Source organism: Polistes dominula, unplaced genomic scaffold (assembly GCF_049000335.1).
Source record: "Polistes dominula isolate Pdom_NZ unplaced genomic scaffold, Pdom_raw_medaka contig_75, whole genome shotgun sequence".
Classification (NCBI taxonomy): Eukaryota; Metazoa; Arthropoda; class Insecta; order Hymenoptera; family Vespidae; genus Polistes; species Polistes dominula.
The window spans coordinates 3,752,466-3,774,530 of record NW_028301003.1 but is presented as its reverse complement, the minus strand read 5'-3'; the positions used below and the strand labels follow the sequence as shown (position 1 = coordinate 3,774,530).

The following is a 22,065-nucleotide window of genomic DNA, read 5'->3' as shown; positions in this document are numbered from 1 at the left end:
ACAATTCAAAATTTCATTTTTAACAATATAGTATTATTTATAATATTTAGTAATATATAGAATAATAAAAGTAAACTAAATAAAAAAATATATATATATATTCATATTTTATTAAAAAAATTATATTATTTAAAAAAAAATAATAATCATTCTTTTTAGACTATCATTAATACTAATGTAGTCTTGTGTAAACAAAATACATGTTTACTTTTTAAATTGTTTACCAGTCGAAATTCGTTTTAAATTCGAAAAACAATGTGTTGTAATCGAAGATCTATCATCGTAATTGGAATTCAATGTTCTTAAAAATAAACTTAAGGATATTGGTTTTGCAATATGATTAAAATTTGTTGAAGAAGTCCATTCTCTGTAACTTGAAGTTGAAGGTTTTGTGATGTAACTTGATGTTAAAGATTTGTCATCGTAGATTATTGAATTTGATGATGACCTCCTTTCGTCGTAATTTTTATTCGAAGTTATTTCATTGTAATTTGTCGTTTGTTTTATTATTCCACCATTTGTTTCAATTATTTTGGTTCCTAATTTTAGTGGACAGTGACTTGTTGTGTGTGCTATGTCCCCAGTTGCTCCACAAATAGGACAAACGTAGTGCCTTCATTTTGAAAAAATAAAAAAAATAAAATAAAAGAAGAATACACACAAATTAATAAAACACATTTGTAATTTAAATATATTAACAAATATAAAAAAAAGTAATAATGTAGGAATCTTTTTTACCGACCGATAAAAGACCAAAAAATTAGAAATTTAAATCGCTACAGTTTTATATCGTTAAATTAAGTATTTTAATATAAATCGATGAGTTAACAATTAATAATAACGTGTGTTAGCATTAACAATAAATTATAGAATAAAAAAATGGTAGAAAATCGATAAATACCTTAAAATGGGACATTGTACACGGCCATTGCTGTTTTTAAGTATATGCGATTTATAAAAAAATTCATGTTCACCATTATTTTTACAAAATACGCATACATTTTGTTCCGCTTTTTTATATTTTTTTGGTCGAAGTCTAAGACGCAGATGAATATTTGATGTTGATGATTTACCATTTGTGTTTTCTTCATCGGATTCAGAAATATATTCGTAATCAACGCCATTTTTACGAAATTCGTCCATTGAATTTGCTGAGTAAAAAAAAAACAATTAACATAATTTAACATTAAAATTCTTCTTTTTTTTTTTGTAAAATTAATGTTTGATTTTGATGAGAGAACAAACATATAGGAGAAAAAAATGTATACAGAATGTCTCATATAAATGTATTCACGATTTTTCAAGTAGTTGCGATAACCTAACAAAAAAAATACTTTAAACAATGGTTGAACTGTTTTTTATTGACTGTACATTGACATACATTGACACCCTGTATATAATTAAACTTTAATGAATTTTTATGAGTAATAAAATGAATGTTAACAGATTTAATGTAAACAACGTATAAAAAGACGTTCAAATCTACTTTTCAAAATATATTCGTTGTGTTTCTAATCTAAAAAGAAGATCTAAAGAAAAAGTGTGTTACAATAAAAAAAGAGTGAAGAAAAATATATATATGTAATTAAAATTATATTACCGACTGGTTTATATCGTTGACATTGATCACAATAATTAGATAACGAAGTATCATTCAAACATCTGCAAGCATTGCATTCTGAAATAAAAATAAATAAATAAATATTAAAATATTTTAATCAAAATAAATACAAACAAATAAATAAATAAATATATATATATATATATGTAGGAATCTTTTTTATCGACTGATGAGAAAAAAGAAAAAGAAATTAGAAATCTCTACAGTTTTATATAGTTATATGTAATTATAATACAAAAATCGATGTGGGTTAACAATTAATAACAATGTGTTATTATTAAATTTGTTGTTATTAATTGTTGAAATTATTATTATTATTATTAGTTGGCATTAGGAACTTGAAAGTTCATTGCCGCAAATACCAAATCCCGCCAAATTGTTAAAATAATTAAAAAAAATTATTTTCAATAAATTTTGATAATTAATTAATAAATATATGATTAAATCGTTAAAAATAAATCTGTTTTTATATTGAATAGAAATTGTTAAATGTTTTTTAAAAGTAAACATGATTTAGTGATTTATGTGAGTATATTTTATTATTCATTTCTTCTTCTTCTTTTTCTTTTTTCTTCATTGGAAAGAATTTTTTCTCGACGACATATTCTATTTACATTTTTTAAGTGCAGGATAGATTATAACATTGAGAAATACGATACCTAAATATATATTTCGAGTTTATCGTTGGTAGAGCTTATGTTTTGTTTACAAACTGATCGAAGGTTGATTAACAGACGAGAATAAAAGAGAAATGTATATAATATACAATTCCTTTTACCAACAGAATAAAACGAGAATAAGGTATCTTATTGTTACATTTAAAAATATTAATAAAAAAAAAAAGATAGAGGCAAATGAAAAAAATTGTCCGGTAAAATAAATTAGACTTTAATTCCATGTTATCATCATCTTACTTTGTTGGTTATGTTCAATCAGAATTATTGAATGGGACGTGTAATCTGAGATTGACAAATAGAAAGAGAGAAAAATAATCAATTGTTTAGTGCATGCAATTGTATAGACGAAGTGTGACGTCATCGATAAAATGCGATTATCTTTCCCCCCTCCTACTTTTTTTTCTTTTTTTCTTTTTTCTTTCTCTCGATACTCATTTTATTTGATCTTGGTGGGGTTATGGCACTTTTGTATTATCAATTTTTGAAGTTTTGAATCTTATTTTTAAGATAACAATTTTTTTTCGTGTATAATTTGATTATTTTTATTTTATCTATAGAAAAAATATCTTTGAAATAAGATACTCAAAGATGGAAAAATAACTTTGTCCTAAAAGAATACAAAATTTCTAGAAATAATATTCTTTGATTACGTAGCCGCCATTTTTTTTGCAGGAAATAAAGAAAAAAATTATCGAGTAATAAGTCGTAAGAGAATTAACAAACCATTAAAAAATAAATTCAAAATTATATTTCGAAAGTAAATGAAAAAAAAGTTGTTATGTTTAAAATTAAATTAAAAAAAGTTAACCCCTTTGAATAAAATTAAAATTATGGTTTTTATATTGACATAATTTTCACTAATTGTAAAAATTATAAATGGTTTTAGTAAATATACAATTAAATTGCATATAGTTCTGTGTTATAAGAATAATTTATTATTTAATAGAAATTATTAATTATTTTATTCTTTAATTATTAATAATATATTTTTATTGGTTGTAAGTCACTTCCCACGTGACTAACGACCAATAAAAATTAAGTAAATGCAATTTCTGATTTGTTCTTTTTGTTTTTCTTTTTTGTTTTTTTAGTTAACAAAGTAATACGAAGTTAAGTACAAATAAAAGGGAATAAACAGGGGGTAGAAAGGAGAGGAAAGCACATAGATATAAACTGTAATCAGAAACGAGATAAAAAGCATTCGCGGCAAAGGAATTTGCTGTTGTGTGTGTACTTGATCCTTTTTCTTTTGTTTTCTTTTTTTTTTATTCTAAACATAAGACACATTAGCATAGTAGCAGTACACACACACAACACACACAATCTTTTCAATCGTAGAATTATGATGTAATCGACGTAATTAATATATACGCGTGCATAAACATTAATATAACCCAACGATAAACAAAAAAAAGAATAAAAAGAAAAAGAAGATGAAGGACAAAAGTAAAAAATTAGGTTAAGTCAAATTGAAGTTTAAAAAAGTCAGCGTAAGAAAAGTAAGAAAACAAAAGTAAATTAATAAAAATAAAACACAAAGTTTCGTGTCCTATGATTGTTTAAGCAAATTTTATAGAACAAATGATTAAATAAAAATTATTTATAAATAATTTCTTACCTTTAATCTCAGGATTAATGATTTTAATTTGACTCGTTAAATCATCCGAAAATAATCTTCGTAATTCTTCGTCCAAACTCGAGTTTAAAGGATAATAACTGTTATCTGGTACTTTTAATATTGGTAATTTATCAAATAAAAAAAAGTTCAACTTCGGTTTATTGGACATCATGGTTAAAATTATCAAAAAATTTGATACAAAATTTCAATTTTAATTTCAATTAATTTCTTTTTTATTTTGTGTACGAATTTTTCGTAATCCCTCGTTTATATTATTTCCATGTATGTGTAACATGTGCGTGTAGGTGTTGTGTATGGTGCACGTGGTTGATCAACTTCCGTTTGTTTTTATTTTTTATTTTATTTATCACAGTTATTATTAGATTAGTTCTTTTTTTTTAAACGCAAGTGAGTTTTTAACAATTTAGATTTTGTATATGTGTGTGTGTGTGTTTTTGTAAATCCGAACTGATAGATTTTCGACGTGAACTTAAAGAGTATTTTTGATATACTAAAGAAGAAAGAAGGATGAGAAGTCCTGATAAATCGAGAGAAGAAAAATGTCTCTTAGTAGTGGGAGGAGAGGGGATGGACTTGAGGTAGAGATACGTCGTATGATTGGGCCTACAAATATGACGTAAGAAAAATAGTGGGGGAATTCAAACAAATGGTCCCCATTTGATGTTTCAATTTCAACGATTTTTCTTATTGTTTCTTTTCTTTTTTTGTTTCTTTCCTTCTTTTTTTTTCTTTTCATATTTTCGATATATCCTTTTGATTTAGTTTGTTTTTTTAATTGTAAATTGTACTGAAAGAAAAAATACTATAAATAAAAAAAATATGGCATCGTACAATTGTGAGTGTCACGTATCAGTGATTTTTTTTCTTTTATTTCTTTCTCACAGTTGATAAAGAAAAAAAAATATGAAATATTATTTATTAAAAAAAAAAAGGGAACATAAAAAACAGAAATTATGGTGTAGCACGTGGAGGAGGTGAGGAAAGGATTTAAAAATAATGGAAGATAATCTAAAAAAAAAAAAGGAAAAAGAAATAAATGATGGAAATAAAAAAAAACTGAATTTGCACTAATCTTCATCTTTATTGTTACTGTGTAAATATGTAGGCACTGAACAAATAATGTTTCATAATTTGTTTATAAACATTTACATTTACTGAACTTTGTTGTTGTGTTGTTGCTGTTGTTGCATATAATAATTATTATTATTACTATAATTACTATTGGTATTTTGTTGTTTTTGTTGTAGTTGTATTATCCTTTCATCCTTTTTTTAGTTTTTATTTTTATTATTTTTTTTTCTGTATCATTTTCGCGTTTTTTTTATTTTTTAGTTTACTCTTTCTCCCTTCTTGTGGTTTAATCAATGAATGATTATTATTATTATTAATATTAATATTAATATTATTATTATTATTATTATTATTATTATTATTATTATTATTATTATTATTATTATTATTATTAATTATTCTCTGCTAGCAAGGGTTGTTCACCATTAGATGAGTCAAAAATTCTACTTTTATTCCATCATTTCGTTCTTACACACACACACGCACACGCACATATCGTAAACCACCCCATCATCATCAACCACGTATACAACAGAATTTTCTCTCTCTCTCTCTCTCTCTCTCTCTCTCTTTCTCTCTTTCTCTCTTTCTCTCTTTCTCTCTTTAATAATACCTTTTGAGGTTATGGGTATTATTTGTTTGTTTGTTTTTCTTTATTTTTAAGATTTTCTTCTCGTTAACTCGTTTAAATTGTTACTGTTACTTATCTTTAATGTTTGTTTTGTTTATTATTATTATTATTCTCCCACTGTGTTTTTCTATCGTTTTTTTTGTATTCGCCATTTTCTTTTTTCAATCAGTCATCGTTCAAAAATTTTTTGTTTTCTTTTTTCTTACTTGCGAGCTCGATTTTGTAAGTTTTATTTTTATTTTTTCATTTTATTATATTAATATATATATATATTTTTATGTATATAATATGTGTAGCTTATACATAATTGTATTTTGTGTATGTTATATATATATATATATATATATATGTATTTTGTTATTTGTATTTCTTACTTTTTATTTTTTATGTATACTTTTTTATTAATCACTATTATTATTATTATTATTATTATTATTATTATTATTATTATTATTATTATTATTATTACTATTATTATTATTGTTCCAGCTATTCTAGTTGATTTTTTTCATTAACCATGATTATTATTATTTTATTTTATTTTATTTTATTTTAATGATAATATGCATATATTTCGGATAAACTAATAATGTAATTAAATAATCGTAATAATAATTACTCATAGTAATAATAGTTAATAGTATTTGTAAATAGTAATAGTAGTAGTAGTTGTAGTAATAGTATTAATAGTAGTAGTAGTAGTAGTATATCGATCATATACATTGAACATGCATTCAAATATATGTTCGTGTGATTAGTGATAGTGAATATGGGGGTTGCAAAATGAATTAAATGTGATAGGCTCTTATAATGGCGGCAATAGTTTTCACATTGGTGTAGGGGTATTTGAGGTTTGTGGGGGGGGGGTGTATGGTGTTGTATGAGGGTGAGTACATGAAAAAAAAATGAAACAGAAATGATAATCGTAATGATCTGTGAATTAGGGTTATAGAGTGTGTGTGGGGGTGAGTATATAAAAAAAAAAAGAATGAAATAGAAATGATAATCGTAATAATCTATGAGTTAGGATTGAGTCAGGGTTGAATCATTGTTGTTAAAAAAGAAAATGTAAAAAACATTGGATTTTCGTTTTGTTTCTTTTTTCATAATTTTTTATTAACATAAATTCTAGTTCTTATGTATTATTATATTGCATAAAATATAAATATATATATTTACGATTACGATGACCGTGCTACGCTCGGGCATGTCAGGTAAGTGGTTATTTTAACGCGTGGTATAAGTTTTTTTTTTAAGGGTCCTGATATTATTTTTTGTAACAGGTAACCCTGTATTATTGTTATATTTAATATTAATTTATATGTGTATATGTATACATGTATAATAATAGGTCCATGCTTAATTGTTATAAAGTTATTTTTTATCATTTTTATTCATTTCATTTTTTCCTTTCCTTTTCTATTGTGTTGAATTATTGTTGCTGTTTTTGTTTATTTGTTGGGGGTGATGATTTATTGTTGGTGGTAATAACTTGTTTGTTGTTTTATATATATATATATATATATATAATTATTTATATCATAAACTTAACTGTGTGTAAAATATGACAGAGAGTAGTAGTAGTAGTAGTAATAGTGATAAGAAGTGGGTGTATAACTGGGAATGTACATAGTAGTATATTTATGTGTGTACGTAAATAGATATTATTATTATTATTATTGTTATTATTATAATTAATTAGGTATTTTTTTATTATTATAATTATTATTTTTATTATTTTCTTTCGTGTATAAAACGATGACCGGTACTTACTATTAATTCATTACTCGTTTCTTAATAGTGTGTGTGTGTGAGTTTCTTTTGTTTTTCAATTTTTTTTCCTTTTTCATTTTCATTTATATATATGTGAAACGTGACACATAAATATGATATCGATATTTTATTCATTTCATTTTTGCTTCCTTTCCTTGTTTCGTTCATTCTCATTCGTTCCATTTTGTTTTTCAACATTTTGTTTGTTCTTTTTCTCGTCGTGGTCTCACACTTTCGTTTATTTAATGTTTTTATATTCCTATATAATAGTTTGCTCATTTTTATTTTGTTTATTTTAATTAATTTTTGTTTATATAATTAGTCTCATGGATGCGATAAATCCTTCCTCCACTTTTCATGAAAATTTACGGGAGTGGGGATTGGTATCGTTCGCCTATTGGCTAGTCTCTTGTCCTGTCTTCTTCTTCTCTTTACATTTGCGGCATTTATTAATGCATTTATCATTAATATTATTATTATTTATTATTATTATTATTATTACTATTAAATATTATTATTTATGCATCGGTCATGAGATTACTCGTTTTTCCAGTTCAGACCAATGTCGCGCATTATTATAAAAGTTTTTTTTTTTTTTTTTACGTCCGTACGAATGGTCAACACATTTTTTTTTATACTTAACAAATATTTTTCGCTATTTTGGTACTTCTTTTAATTATTATTTTATTTTGTTTTGTTTTTTGTTTATGATAATTAATTTTATTTTAGGTGGACCGTAAAATACTGTCGCTTTATAAATTAATTAAAATAATTTTTTTTCAAAAAGTTCCTTATTTTTTTTTTTAATTAATAATAATGTCATGTTTTGGTATAATTAAATAAATGATAATTAATTATGCTAATCAATTTTATTCGTATATATATAAAAAAAGATGGATTTATACAGAATAGTCATCGCCCGCCATTATTCATACTTTTTTTTTCTTTTTTTTTTTTTTAACGCAAATTGAGGCCCTTTTTATTCGTATTGAACGATGCTTTTGGAACACTATTATAATATAAAAGTTCATTGTTCCAATTATTATTATTTTCTTATCACCAATATATCGTCATAAATTCTATTCGCACGTTTAATGTAAAAAAAAAAAATAAAAGAAAGAAAAAAAATAGGAGAGAAAAAAAGAATCTAACATTTGTATTAATCAGAATAAATTTCGTATATAATAATTTCGTTTATATATACATATATATATATATAATGTGTTTGTATGCATATAATTACGGTGTACATTAATATTATTTACTCATATATATATATATATATATATATATATATACGTGTTGTAATTTGTTCGACAGGCTCGATTGTTAATCAATCAATCAATCAATTAAATTTATTAATTAATTATTATGAACTAAGAAAAAGGATAGGAGTAGGGAGTAGGGGCGGGTGTGGTTTGTTGACATATATTTCAAAAGTTAAAATTAAAAATTAAAAAGTACAATTAAAAAAAGTCTATGACCATTCGTTACGGACGAATAAAAAAATAAAAAAAAATAAAAAAAAATAATATAATATACAATAAAACCATAATAATAATAATAATTATTATTATTTTATTATTATTATTATTATTATTATTATTCGCATTGAGATTATCATCTATAAACATTTAAATATTTTAATACTTCTAGTCGTATACTCCTTGCTAGAGTAAAAAGTGGTCTTGTGCGTCCCCCCAAACCACCACCATTACCACCATTTTTATTGCAACTTTAATGCAATTTTTTGTTGTTGTTGTTTTTGTTTTTGTTGTTGCAATGGGGGTAAGTAAGAAGGGGGACATGCATAGGCAATACAGAGTATAGTGCACTTTTTTTTTATAACGCATGTATTATTATTTACTTTTGTAAATGGTTTTTTTTTTGTTGAATTTTAATTTTTTGTTTCTTTCCCCTTTTAATTATTTTTTTTTCATCTATTCATGTTTCTGTCGGAGCAATTTATTTTTAATTTTTGTCTCTCATTTGTTGATATGCGATATTAGTATTATTTTATTTCTAACCTAAACGAAACACAGTTGTTGGTTGTTGTTCCTTTTTATGGTTATGTTTTTTTTGTTTTTTTTTGTTTTTTCATTTTGTTTCTTTTATACCTTCTTTTTCTTTTCTTACTTCTCATTTGGTATGTTTTAAGTCTTATTTTCTTTTTGTTCCAAGAAAGAATGAAAGAAAGAAAGAAGTATTATTATTATTATTGTTATTATAATAATTGTATTTAATTAATTATAATTAATCCTCCTCCAGTACGTTGATTTTATTACATTTCTAAATTTATTTTGAAAATAAAATAAGTTAATTTGATTTTTCATTTCTTCCTTTAAAAATCATAAAAGTTCAATCGTTTATCATTTTATTTTTTCTTCTCGTTTTTTCATTGGATAGAAAATGATTTCTTATTTAACCCTTTGCAGCACTTGAATTTTTTTTTTCATTAATATTCTCAGATATTTTGAACAATTTCAAAAAAAACTTAGATTAGAATGATTCTGTTTTCTTGAATACTTTAATGCATGGGGTTAAAATGATTAAGGAGGATTAAAACATTGATAACCTAACTTAAAAATTTTCTTATCACATTCTTTCTTTCTTTCTTTTTCTAACGCGCACACACACACACATACACATTCCTTATATCTCAAATAAATTTAACATAACATTATAACGAATTTGAAGAACAAATTATTTGACAAGAATAAAATTTTTTGTTTTCATTCATAAATCCTCTTTTTCATCTTTCCTACATCTCATTAATCTATATTTTTGTTTTTTTGGTACAATTAACAAATTGCAAATCAAAATTTTGGTCTAATAATAATAATTATAAATTAGATTTAAAAAACAAAGAATATAAGAAGAAGATAATGAAATAATTTTACAGATGTAATAAAGAAATCACAAAATTTCACGTTTATAGTTTTCAATCAGCCATATTTGTTTTGTTTTGTAGTTGTTGTTGTTGTTGTTTCTTTTAATTCGGAGTTTATGGATCAAACCTTTTTACATTTACCATTCCTACAACCCTTAACCTTTATAACTCTTCTTATCATCCCATACTTGACACTTTTTTGTATAGTATCATTTTGTTTTAATTTTTATTTTTTTTTCATTAATTCATTTGCTCGATTATTTTCCCTTTGTTGCATTATTTGTTTGTTTATTTTAATCTTTAATTTAATGTTTATTGGTTATGTTTGTTTTTGTTATTTTTTGCTTCTTCTTCTTTTCTTTTTTTTAAATCTTACACACACTTCTGTATATACACACACACACATCACAATACCACTTTCATTGTCTTCATTCTATTTTTTTCATTCTTCTTCTTATTATTATTATTATTATTATTATTATTATTATTATTATTATTATTATTATTTTTTAAATCATTCTTTTCGTCTTATAAGAAAAAATGTTCTTTGTAGTTTTTTTTTAATATTTGCATTTTTTGTTTTGTTTAATATATAGTTTGCCTCCGTGTTTATTTTTTTTTACTTATTAATTAATTAATTAATCTTTTCATTATTTTTCTTTTTTATTTTTTTTTGCACTCGTCTCGTATACCACCACGCGTATACTTTGTGTCAGTTAATTTTTTTTTCTTCTCATTTTAATCCTTTTTTCAACATTTTTTGTTGTTTCTCGTGGATTTTGTTTTGTTTTTGTTTTTTTTTACTTTAATCCCCTTAAGTTCCTTCTTTACTTCCTTTAGCCCTTTTCTAACCTAACGTGGTGTTCCTTTATCGTTCCCATGATTTTTTAAATGTTGTTCTTGCCCCTTTTTTTTTAATTTTCTTTCTTTTTGCATTTACCATCGATGCCCACCGTGTCATACTACCCCTACTTATTTTACTTTTTGTTAATAATAATAATAATAATAATTGTCAATATACGATTCGCATAATCGATTATTATACCTCATTTTTCATTTGACATTTTTTTCTTCTTTCTCTCTATTTTTTTCTTTTAAAACCCTTTCGTTTATTAGCGCAAATGTTCATTCTTTTTTTTCACTTTTTTTTCTGTTTTTTCATTTTTTTTTATTTAATAGAATTATTATTATTATTATTATTATTATTATTATTATTATTATTATTATTATTATTATTATTATTTTCTTTGTGTGTTTGTTTATTTTTTTATTTTTCGACATTTTACTTTACAAGTAAATGTCGAAAAAAAATTCCTACGAAAAATGTTTTGTTATGTATGTATGTATGTCGCTTATGTGTGTGTATATATATATATATATATGTGTGTGTGTGTATGTTGTTATCAATTTTAAGATGCAACTAAGTCCTCTTATATCATCGAAAAATATCATTGGGAAATACCTCTACCATATATATATATATATATATCATTATTATTATTATTATTATTTATTATTATTCTTATAGTTTAATTTTTTAATCGTATATAAAATGTTTTTTTTAGAGTCTTCATCGAAAAAGCAGGAATAATTGTTTTCCAGTCGATTCCTACATTTCACATACACATTTTCTTCTCGCAATTAGTTTCATTACCAATTTTCTTTTTTTTATCCTTATATTTTACATTATTAATTAAAAATTATAAATTAAACGTTAAAGAGAAACCAAAGAAAAAATAAATACAAGAGAAGTATATATACGTAAAAAAACTTTCTTCCTATTTTTCTGTTTGAATATTAAAATTTAAGAAAAAACACATATACATACATATGTATATATATGTATATGTAATAAGAATTTACATTAAAAAAAAAAAATAATTGTCAAAACTAAAATTCGTTAGTTTACTACTAGTTCCATCATTTTGTTTGCTTTACTTTGACTAACTTCTATTTACTACGTTAATCAATTAATTACTATATTATTAGCAATAATAATAATAATAATAGTATTAATAAAGATCATTATTATTATTGTGAAAATGTGTCTTTTTCTCATTTACTTTTTTGTTTGCGTATTCTTAAATAGCAAGTAAATTTTTTGTTTTCAACATAAACGAATGTCTGCATCGTCACCATTATACTTTTTCAGGTTTTTTCACTTTCACTTTTACAAAATACCATTTTAAACGCGCAATAATGATTCATAGATGATGACATAGATGATTATTTAATTATTATTAGAATTGTAGTAATAATAATACTAATAATAATGACCATTATTTTTATTGTTAACATAATTGTTTGAATCGCGCATAGTAAGTTTTTAAGGTTAGACGAATGCACCTTCATCGACGCCATTTTCCTTTCTTTCTCTTCTTTTATTTCTCTTCGTTAACATTTCTTCTCGAAAAGTGATTGATAATAAAAATAATAATAATAATAATAATAATTATAATAATAATAATAATAACGATCATTATTATTGTTATTAGATAATAGTTTTGCAACGAATCATAACCTTAATAAAAAAAATAAAAGAAAACATGCCTTCATAATTTCTGATTCTTCTTTTTCGTTTGCTTTTTATTTTGGCGATTAAGACTAATTATAGTTTATGATGTAAAAGAAAAAAATAATAATAATAAATATTTATAATTCATCAATTTTATGAAATATTATGTAGATGCGTTTTTGTTGCATCAATTATTATTTCTAACTACAGTCGCGTTTTAATAAGCGTAATAATAAGAGAATCATTGACTTATTAATCCAATTAATCCATGATTGACGAATATACTCGTTTTGCAATATTTAGTTTAAAAAAAAAAATAGTTTAGAGTTTCACCGTGCGAGTAAAAAAAAGTAGTTAAGTTATTGGTTGGTTATGTGATAATTAATAACCACTTTGAAAATTATTTCGCAATACATTGAACGTTTTTATTATACTAGACGACGAGTATTTTTGTTTTCTTTTTTTACGTGAGGTTTATTAACCCGGGCGCTTAGTCTCTGGACCATTGTGCCCGGGCCCCTTGCGGGGTAAAACCTATCATCGCGGCGGTTCCGCGGGTAGCCCTTGCAAAGCGCTGCAATCTGGCCGCCCCTGAGACCACCAGGTCGAAAATGTTGTTGGCGGTGGTCCCAAGGACATCATTTCTGACGTCCGTGAGCCCAACGCATTGAGTTATGAGATGGAGGGGGGTATCCTCCCCTTCGCCGCACCTGCCGCAGACCGAGTCTTGTGCTAGGCCCAGTCGCGTAAAGTGCTTTCCTAAGTGCCAGTGCCTGGTGACCAGCCCCACAACCAGCCTCAATTGGGCCCGGTCTAGGTTGATCAACTCGGTACCTAGCTTCTCCGAGGGCCCTGAGAACAGGGCCCTTGTGTGCCTCATGCCAGGGCCTTGCACCCAGAGATCCTTGAAGCGGTCCGTGGCCCACTTCGTAGTTCTCCTCCGCATAAGCGAGTATACTCATCAATCATGGTTATAACCGAATAATAGGAAATTAAAAAAAAATATATATATAATTAAACTAGACGCAAATTTACAAATTCGCCATTCATAACAAGCCATGTGTTATATAATATTAAAATAATAATATTATTAAAATGTATATATTGATAATAGTAAAATTAATATTAATACTTCAAATAATAATAATATTATTAATAATAATAATAATAATAATAATAATAATAATAATAATAATAATAATAATAATATAAATATTCTAAAGCTCGTATACAATTAGAGATACGTGCGATAATTTTTTTGTGTCGTTTCCTATGCTTGTTTCTTGTTTATTTATTACTTTTTTTTTGTTAATCTATATATATAAAAAAAAAAAATGATAAAATTGTACCGTTTCCGTTTGCAAAGAATTTTTTTTGTTTACTTTACTTTCATGTAATTCTTCCCTTCCAACTTTAATTTCTTTTGTTTCATCTTTATTAATATTATTATTATTATTATTATTATTATTATTATTATTATTATTATTAATATTGTTATTATTATTATTATTTATCCCCTTTTTTGTCATCCTTTCTTTAACTCTATTCTCTCTTTCTCTTTTCTTTTTTTTTTTAAGTTCATCCATGTCTACAACGATTTCTGAAATATACATGAAATATTAAAAATAATTTGCGAAAACTATTTTTAACGAAAAAAAATAAATATTCATTTAAAATTATATTATTACAAGTGTTCTCATAATATCAAATAATTATTCATATTAATGGATTTTTTACGATACTAATTTACAAACATGTCATTTAATAATACACGCCTATAAAGTATACCATATATATGTGGCGTTAATATGCGCCCCATATAAGCTATATTATATAGGCTTACAATAATATGTATAAATATTATCATATACAATGTTTACTAATCCTTACATTAATATAAAAATGATTAAGAGAAAGATCATCATGCATGAGATAATTATTAGGTTATGTTGTTGTTTTTCTTTGCTGTATTAAAAAAAAAAAAAAAATCATTAAAATAAAATACAGTCATCGTTCTCGGCCATTATTTTTTTTTTCTTATCCTTTCATTTCTTTTCTTTCTTTTTGTTGTTGTGTTGTGTTGTTTTTAACGTGGTGTATTTGTTTTTAACATTAATTCATATTCGGCCTTCGTCATTATCATAATCGTTTGTTTATTATTATTACAAACAAACAAACAAAAATAAAAAAAAGGATAATTTCTTTCTAACGTGAGAAGAAGATAATTTTTAAATTATTTTATATTGTCTTGCTCTTTACGTGCTACCCATTACACAGATCATCAGACACATGAGGCAGAAAATTATTTAATAATAATCTAGGCATTATTTATTATTATTATTATTATTATTATTATTATTATTATTATTATTATTATTATTATTATTATTATATTATTATTCATTTTCTTCTGCTTCTGTTTCTGTTTCTGCTTATTGTGTTTTTTTTTTTTAAATGTTTTTTTTTCATTCTTTGTAAGTTTTGTTGTTGTTGTTTTTGGTTGTGTGTGATACATTTACTACGTGTGTCGTTTATTTTCAAAAGGAACTTCGATTGAACTTTTTTTTTTACTTTGTTTATGGTTTATGTTTTATGTTAATTATTATTATTATTTTCCTTCTTCTTCTTCTTCTGTTTTTCTTGTTTTGTTTTTTGTTTTTTTTTGCTTTATCATACGGCTCTTTTCTTCTCTCATTTTTTGTTTTATCATAACGCATTTTAATATTGCAATGAATTTGATCTGATCATTAAAATTAATTATTTAAAGGAGTGAATAAATTTTTGAATAAAAAAAAGTGAATTCTTTTTCTGTTAATTTAATTTTTGATTTACGTAGTGAGTGGGAGGTTAAGAAAAAGGGGAAGATTACAGTTAGATAAAGAAAGAATAAAGAAATGATTGTGTTTGAAATAATTATATTCGAAGTTTAAATACTTTGTGTTACGCGGACGCATATATGCGTTTGATACAAAAAAAAGTTCCCAAGCGTTAAGTCGATATGAATGAAAATAGTATAAATAATAAATTGTTTTGAATCTTGTCACATGATAATTATGTAAGAAACAAAAACCTTACAAAATAATATAATTTATTATTAGATGCGATTATTTCCCATAACAAAAACATGAATTAATCAATGAAACGTGTATAATCACATTAATAATAAAATATACAGTAATAATAAGTAATCAACATTCATGAAAGGTTAATATGAAATAAAACAAAAACGTTCATTTGACTATATGAACGCGATGATAAAACATTGGGCGCATATATGCGTTCGATGTGATATAAAAGACTGATAGAGATAGAAAAAAAGAAAATGAATAAGTGAATCAGAGAGAGAGAAAGAGAGAAGAAGAAGAGATAAGAGGAATAAGAAAAGAAATTTGAAGATAAAAAATGTTCTCGAGTTCGGAGGTTATGTTGACCCCTAAACACGCACACAACAGAGACAATTAAAATTATAATAACACACACACACACATATATATATACATTATATGTGGTGTTTTGTTACAAAATATTAAATAATAATAATGATAATTATTTCAAATGAAAATTCGTCAAGAAACGTGTAAATACGTTAGAATAAAATCTTCTAGGACACAACTCGGATCTATAATTGGCATTAGTTGTAGTTGCAGTTATAGTTGTAGTAGTTTTAGGATTAACAGGTGTTAAATAAGGCCTGAATAGTTAGGGTTTACTGGTATCGTTGTTCAATGCTAGCGGATCGGTGATCATTTTTTGCTGTTGTTGTTGTGTAGAAGATTGCGTTGTAATTTCACTGACAGCACCACCGCTCATCAATTTGGCATTGTTGTTTTCTGTATTGGTTATTTTAGCATAATCACGTTTGCGCGGTAAATTTTCCGTTTTAACGATGGTTATGTCAGGATTGTTTTCTAATACCGAAGTAGCAGCTTTAGGTATCGCTGTACTTGGTAATTCCAAATAACCACCACCCTCCTTTTTTATCGTAGTCGATGAGGTTGTAGGGGTTGAAGCGGTTACCGTGCCAGCTGTTATCTTTTGTAAAATATCGTTCATAGAATCGTTGTTTTCTTGTGTTGTTGTCGTCGTGGATGTGTTAGTGATGGTATTGCTGCTGCTATTATTGTCGTTTCCTTCGGCATTGACTGATGCATTTGCATCATTGACCAATGAAATCCTTTCGGCACCTTGTAACGTTGACAGATACGTTGCTAATGTGTGTACTGTTACGTTTAAAAATTCGGCAGCACGGAACAACGTTATTTCTTTTCTTCGTAATTTATTGAGTATCTCGGCTGGTCCTTGTTCCGCCCAAAAATCCCTTACTCTAAAAAAATAATTTGGAACACTAGAAACATTTAGTTAATACCATAAAGTAATTTTTTCTTTTGTTCAATTTCAAATGAATTCTACAATATTTTGAATTGTAATTAAAAGGAATGGATTTTTACCTGTACGGGTGTTTAAGGCATCCATAACTGTCACGATATCTCCCATAAAGAGTACCGTAAGAAACGCCGAGTATCTCAGCAGCAGTCTTCATTTCTAACTCCTTGCTTTTGATGGCATCCATGACACGTCGCGTGAATGGTTCCTCCCAAAATTCTTGTCTACGACCCGTCGTCAAATAATCGTTCATCCTAACGACGTCACGAAAACTGTCAGGTATTGATAAGTTCGTGGCATTTGAATTCGACTGTATCGTTGATGCTAAATTCAACAAAAATTACACAAATATAAAATCAAACATGTTTAATTAAACTAATTATTATGATTATTATTATTTAAATTGACTTTTCTTACATTTCTTTTCCTGATCGGCGGTTGTACTTTCGTCCTTTTGAAGATATGGTACCTAAAAATGGAATCAGATTGAATTATTTCAATTTATTTGACTCTCTTCTTTTCCCTTTCCCCTACCCTCTCATGAAAGGGTAAAAAATATAAGGAAATTAGAAGAAATAAATGTAATGTAACGAAAAAAAAAAAATGATAAACATTGTTTGTAAATCACCTTTTTGTTTATCCCCACCCTCCTCTAATTTCACCCATCTTTTTTAATTAAAAAAAAACAAAAATTTTATTGGTTATTTACCGTCGATATTGTTTCCATATTGTCACCCGGCATCATTTCTTCGTCCCAACTTTCATGGTCACCCTCGCTCATCATTTCTTCATGTGAATTTGGTGCAGAGAACTAATAGCAACAAAATAATAATAATAATAATAACAAAGTAACATTTGAGGTGTTTATATTCAAAATGAAAATAATTGAAAATGATTACTCACGTTGCCAGTTATACATGTGATTTTAGGTATAAAGGGGTCAGGGGGCGTAGGTGTTTCGTCCAATGGTGGACGACCTCTGCGCCTCTGTTTTGGTGGCAGCGGTTCTTCCGTTTCAACTTCCCTTAAAACTGTTTCAACACGTGGGGGTGTGGTAGCAGCTGGACCGGTGTTGTTCACATCATTTTGCGATGAATCGCTACGCCAGCTTACTTCCGCTAAACCCTTTATGTGAAGATCTTCCGCTGTTTTTAATAAGGATGATAATCTCGTCTGAAAAATAAAAAACAAAAAAAAAATTATAAAATTTTATTTTACTTTGTTTTATTTTTATTTTGATGCCAGCTTACTCCTTCTAAACTACCCTTTGTATGAAGATTTTCTGTTAATTTAAAAAAAAATAATTTCTTCTGAAAATAAAACAATTAAAGAATTTTATTTTACTTTTTTTATATTTTATTGTATTTTTATTTAATTTCATTTTGACGCCAACTTACTCCTGCTAAACTCTTTATGTGAAGATCATCCGCTATTTCAAATAAGTATGGTAATCTTCTCTGAAAATAAAACAATTGTAATATAATTTTATTTTATTTATTTTTTTGTTAGGTTCCACACACCATTTTGCATTCTCGTTGATACGATTTTGTGCATTATATTTTTTTATTATTGTTATTGAAATAAAATATATAGGGAATGTTTTATACGTTGACAGATAGTATATATATTAGGGAGGGTCAAAAAAATGACTTTTTTTTTTCAAGTGCCACGGAAAAATGGGTTGCTAGACCCCTTAAAACAATTCTCACCAAATATGAGCTCTTAATTTTAATAGGAAGTTCCTCCGCATCGCAGTTTTTTATTTTTTTTTTCAGTCTAATAGATTAAAATTCGTACCTCATTATTTATTGATTGTACAGAAAAATGTTTTCAAAGAATTTTGTAGGAAATTTAATGCTCTACAAAAAAGGTATCATATATTTTTTCCGTAAACCTCACCATTTGAATGATATTGAAGATTTAAATTTGATGATTTTTAGACAAATTTCATTTTTGTTTATGAATTTTATAACTCCACAATAAATGACTATTATAAGATGCGCAATACAAATTTTTGTAGGAAATTAACTGCTCTATAAAAATGGTATCTTAGGTTTGTTTGTAATTTGCTGTAATGTTGTAGTGTAAAGATATTCAAAGACAAACTGTCATGTGTACTGATTTTTGTCTCTGAATATCTTTTTAACGCTTAATTTAATCGCCAAAACATAAGACACCATTTTAATAGAGCAGTTAATTTCCTACAAAAATTTGTATTGTGCACTTTTTAATAGTCATTTATTGTCGAGTTATAAAATTCATAAACAAAAATGAAATTTGTCTAAAAATCATCAAATTTAAATCTTCAATATCATTCAAATGGTGAGGTTTACAGAAAAAATATATGATACCTTTTTTGTAGAGCATTAAACTTCCTACAAAATTCTTTGAAAACATTTTTCTGTACAATCAATAAATAATGAGGTATGAATTTTAATCTATTAGACTGAAAAAAAAAAATAAAAAACTACGATGCGAAGGATCTTCCTATTAAAATTAAGAGCTCATACTGGGTAAGAATTCTTTTTAAGGTGTCTAGGAACCTATTTCTGCATGGCACTTGAAAAAAAAAAATAAGTCATTTTTTTGACCCACCCTAATATATATAAATATATATTTTTTTTTATAATATTAAAAACATGGAATATAAAATTCCGTGATAAACATTTAATAATGCAAGGTATTAAGTACTTTTGTAATATATATACATTTTTTAATTGGCTTTTATTGTAGTAGGAATCAGCTACGGTATATATGGAATTTGATCCCCGATAAATAAACAGGGGGAAAAATATTTTAACTTGGTAATCGAGACGAGTTTCGATCATTAATCGCGAATTCGTGCAATTTATTTTGATTAAAAGTACAATTCTAACGGATTAAAGATAGTTAGCTTCGGATTAATTTATTAATCATTAAAAAAAAAAATACAGAAACGGATTCGTACAATAATAATTCAAATTCGCGTATGATTTGTTTATTAATTTTATCAAAATGATTGAAATTTTGTATAATAAATAATTTATACAGTAATCCGAAAAGAAACAAAAATAATTATAGGTTAACTTCACGTATCGTATCAGTTAACAAACAAAATTGTATAATAATTCAAATTCGTGTATGATTTGTTTATTATTTTTATCAAAATGATTGAAATTTTGTATAATAAATAATTTATACAGTAATCCGAAAAGAAACAAAAATAATTATAGGTTAACTTAACGTATCGTATCAGTTAACTAACAAAATCGTATAATAAATCAAATTCGCGTATGATTTATTTATTATTTTTATTAAAATGATCAAAATTTTGAATAATAAATAATTTATACAGTAATGCGAACAAAACAAAAATAATTATAGGTTAACTTAATCTATCTCAAAAATTCAATCTTTTGTTTTTATAAATTGTTGAACAATTGTAGTGTTCGTGTTAAAACATGCGATAAAATATTTTATTTGAATAATTGGAGAATCCTTAGCTGTAAAAAAATATTCTTTTTATTCCACGTTAAATAAAACAAAGTTATACAAGTTACTAGGTAGCATAATCTCGGGGTCATTGGTGTCACATGCTTGTGCATTCCTGAACCTAACGGCAGTATAGTATCATGCACTTAGCCGGTTGACACGGAACTATACATTCATGAAGAAAATTTCACGAATAATGAGATACACCTACAATTAAAATTGTTGAGAGATAGAACGCCTTTTTTTCTATTCTAGCTAAAAGGTCAAATAAAGGTTGGTCCTATAAGTGCACTTTAGAAAGGGTATAGGCATCGTAACTGAATTATTTTTATATTCGTTTTTTTATGCAAAATTTAATTAAATGATATTATATAAACCGTAAGAAAGGGGAGGGGGTAAACTACTATTTTTTTTTTTTAATTCTAATAGGAAAATGTATACGTAAATTTATGTTAATATTATTTAATTAAAATATTCTTGAATAAAAAGATGAATAAGAATATATATATATATATATATAGGATACTATTAACTTTTTTAGGACACCCTGTACATAAAATATACGCTATGTATATATATATATATATAAATAGCGTACACCGGTCGTCTACTACTGTAAACGAGAACTATCGATTTCATAAAACACAACGTGTCGTTTTTCTCTTTCTCCTGTGTGTACATTTATATATCTATATATATAAAAAGAAGAAGAAATAATAAAAAAAAAAAAAAATTCGCGCGACAAACAAAAGTCAACGAATGAAAGAAGGAAGAGAGCTTCGTGTCGTGTACACGGATACGACAAACCAATATAAAAAAAAAAAATATGTACCGACAAGAAAACTACGATGCCATGATTCGTTTAGATAATTCAAAATGGCGATCCCCCTCTATACGTCACGTGCTCCGATTCGAACGTTTCGAACGGTATAAAAAGGTGATAAAAAAGTATTGGTAAAAAGTAATTACAAAAAATGAAAACCTCTTTCATGAACCAATAAGAAAATACATATATAAATATGAAATTTTTAAATTAATATTCAACTAATCCCAATGATAAATTTCATTCCAAAATTTCAATATGAATAACCTAAAAAAAAAGATATATTTTGAATATAACAATTAAGTGACTTTACTTTTTGAAAAAGTATAAATTTCAAAAGAATTTCAGTTAGGTTAAATAAATATTGTTAGATATTCGTTAAAAATTATGACAAAATTTAAATGGCTAGTCTCTAAATACGTTTCAATTGACACGTGTCAACAACGTACCCACGTACCTCAAGTTAACTAACCAGAGACAACAACGAAAACAATTGGGTTCGTTTTATATTTCGGTCTTTGATCATTTTTAAAATGGAGTATAGAATTTCTATTGGTTGTGTATATCTATT

General features: G+C 25.6%; 2 protein-coding genes across 2 annotated transcripts in view; both read right to left on the bottom strand.

Annotated features, from left to right (window-relative positions):
• Window positions 1-204: 204 nt before the first annotated feature.
• Window positions 205-10,585, bottom strand: nanos (RNA-binding protein nanos). The gene is made up of 4 exons (XM_015329478.2): window positions 3,917-10,585; window positions 1,601-1,678; window positions 902-1,151; window positions 205-613 (listed from the first exon to the last, which is right to left on the bottom strand). Exons 1-4 carry the CDS (start codon window positions 4,086-4,088, stop codon window positions 205-207), a joined length of 909 nt encoding a protein of 302 aa, XP_015184964.2. The 5' UTR covers window positions 4,089-10,585.
• A 151-nt stretch (window positions 10,586-10,736) lies between these two features.
• The window catches only part of LOC107070974 (uncharacterized), a 42,515-nt gene continuing 31,186 nt past the window's right edge, over window positions 10,737-22,065 (bottom strand). The window contains exons 3-7 of the mRNA XM_015329563.2: window positions 18,104-18,373; window positions 17,910-18,011; window positions 17,618-17,669; window positions 17,266-17,524; window positions 10,737-17,141 (exon numbers count right to left, since the gene is read on the bottom strand). Of these exons, the coding sequence (XP_015185049.2) occupies window positions 16,517-17,141; window positions 17,266-17,524; window positions 17,618-17,669; window positions 17,910-18,011; window positions 18,104-18,373 (1,308 nt within the window). The 3' untranslated portion in view covers window positions 10,737-16,516. The remainder of the gene's footprint in view (window positions 17,142-17,265; window positions 17,525-17,617; window positions 17,670-17,909; window positions 18,012-18,103; window positions 18,374-22,065) is intronic.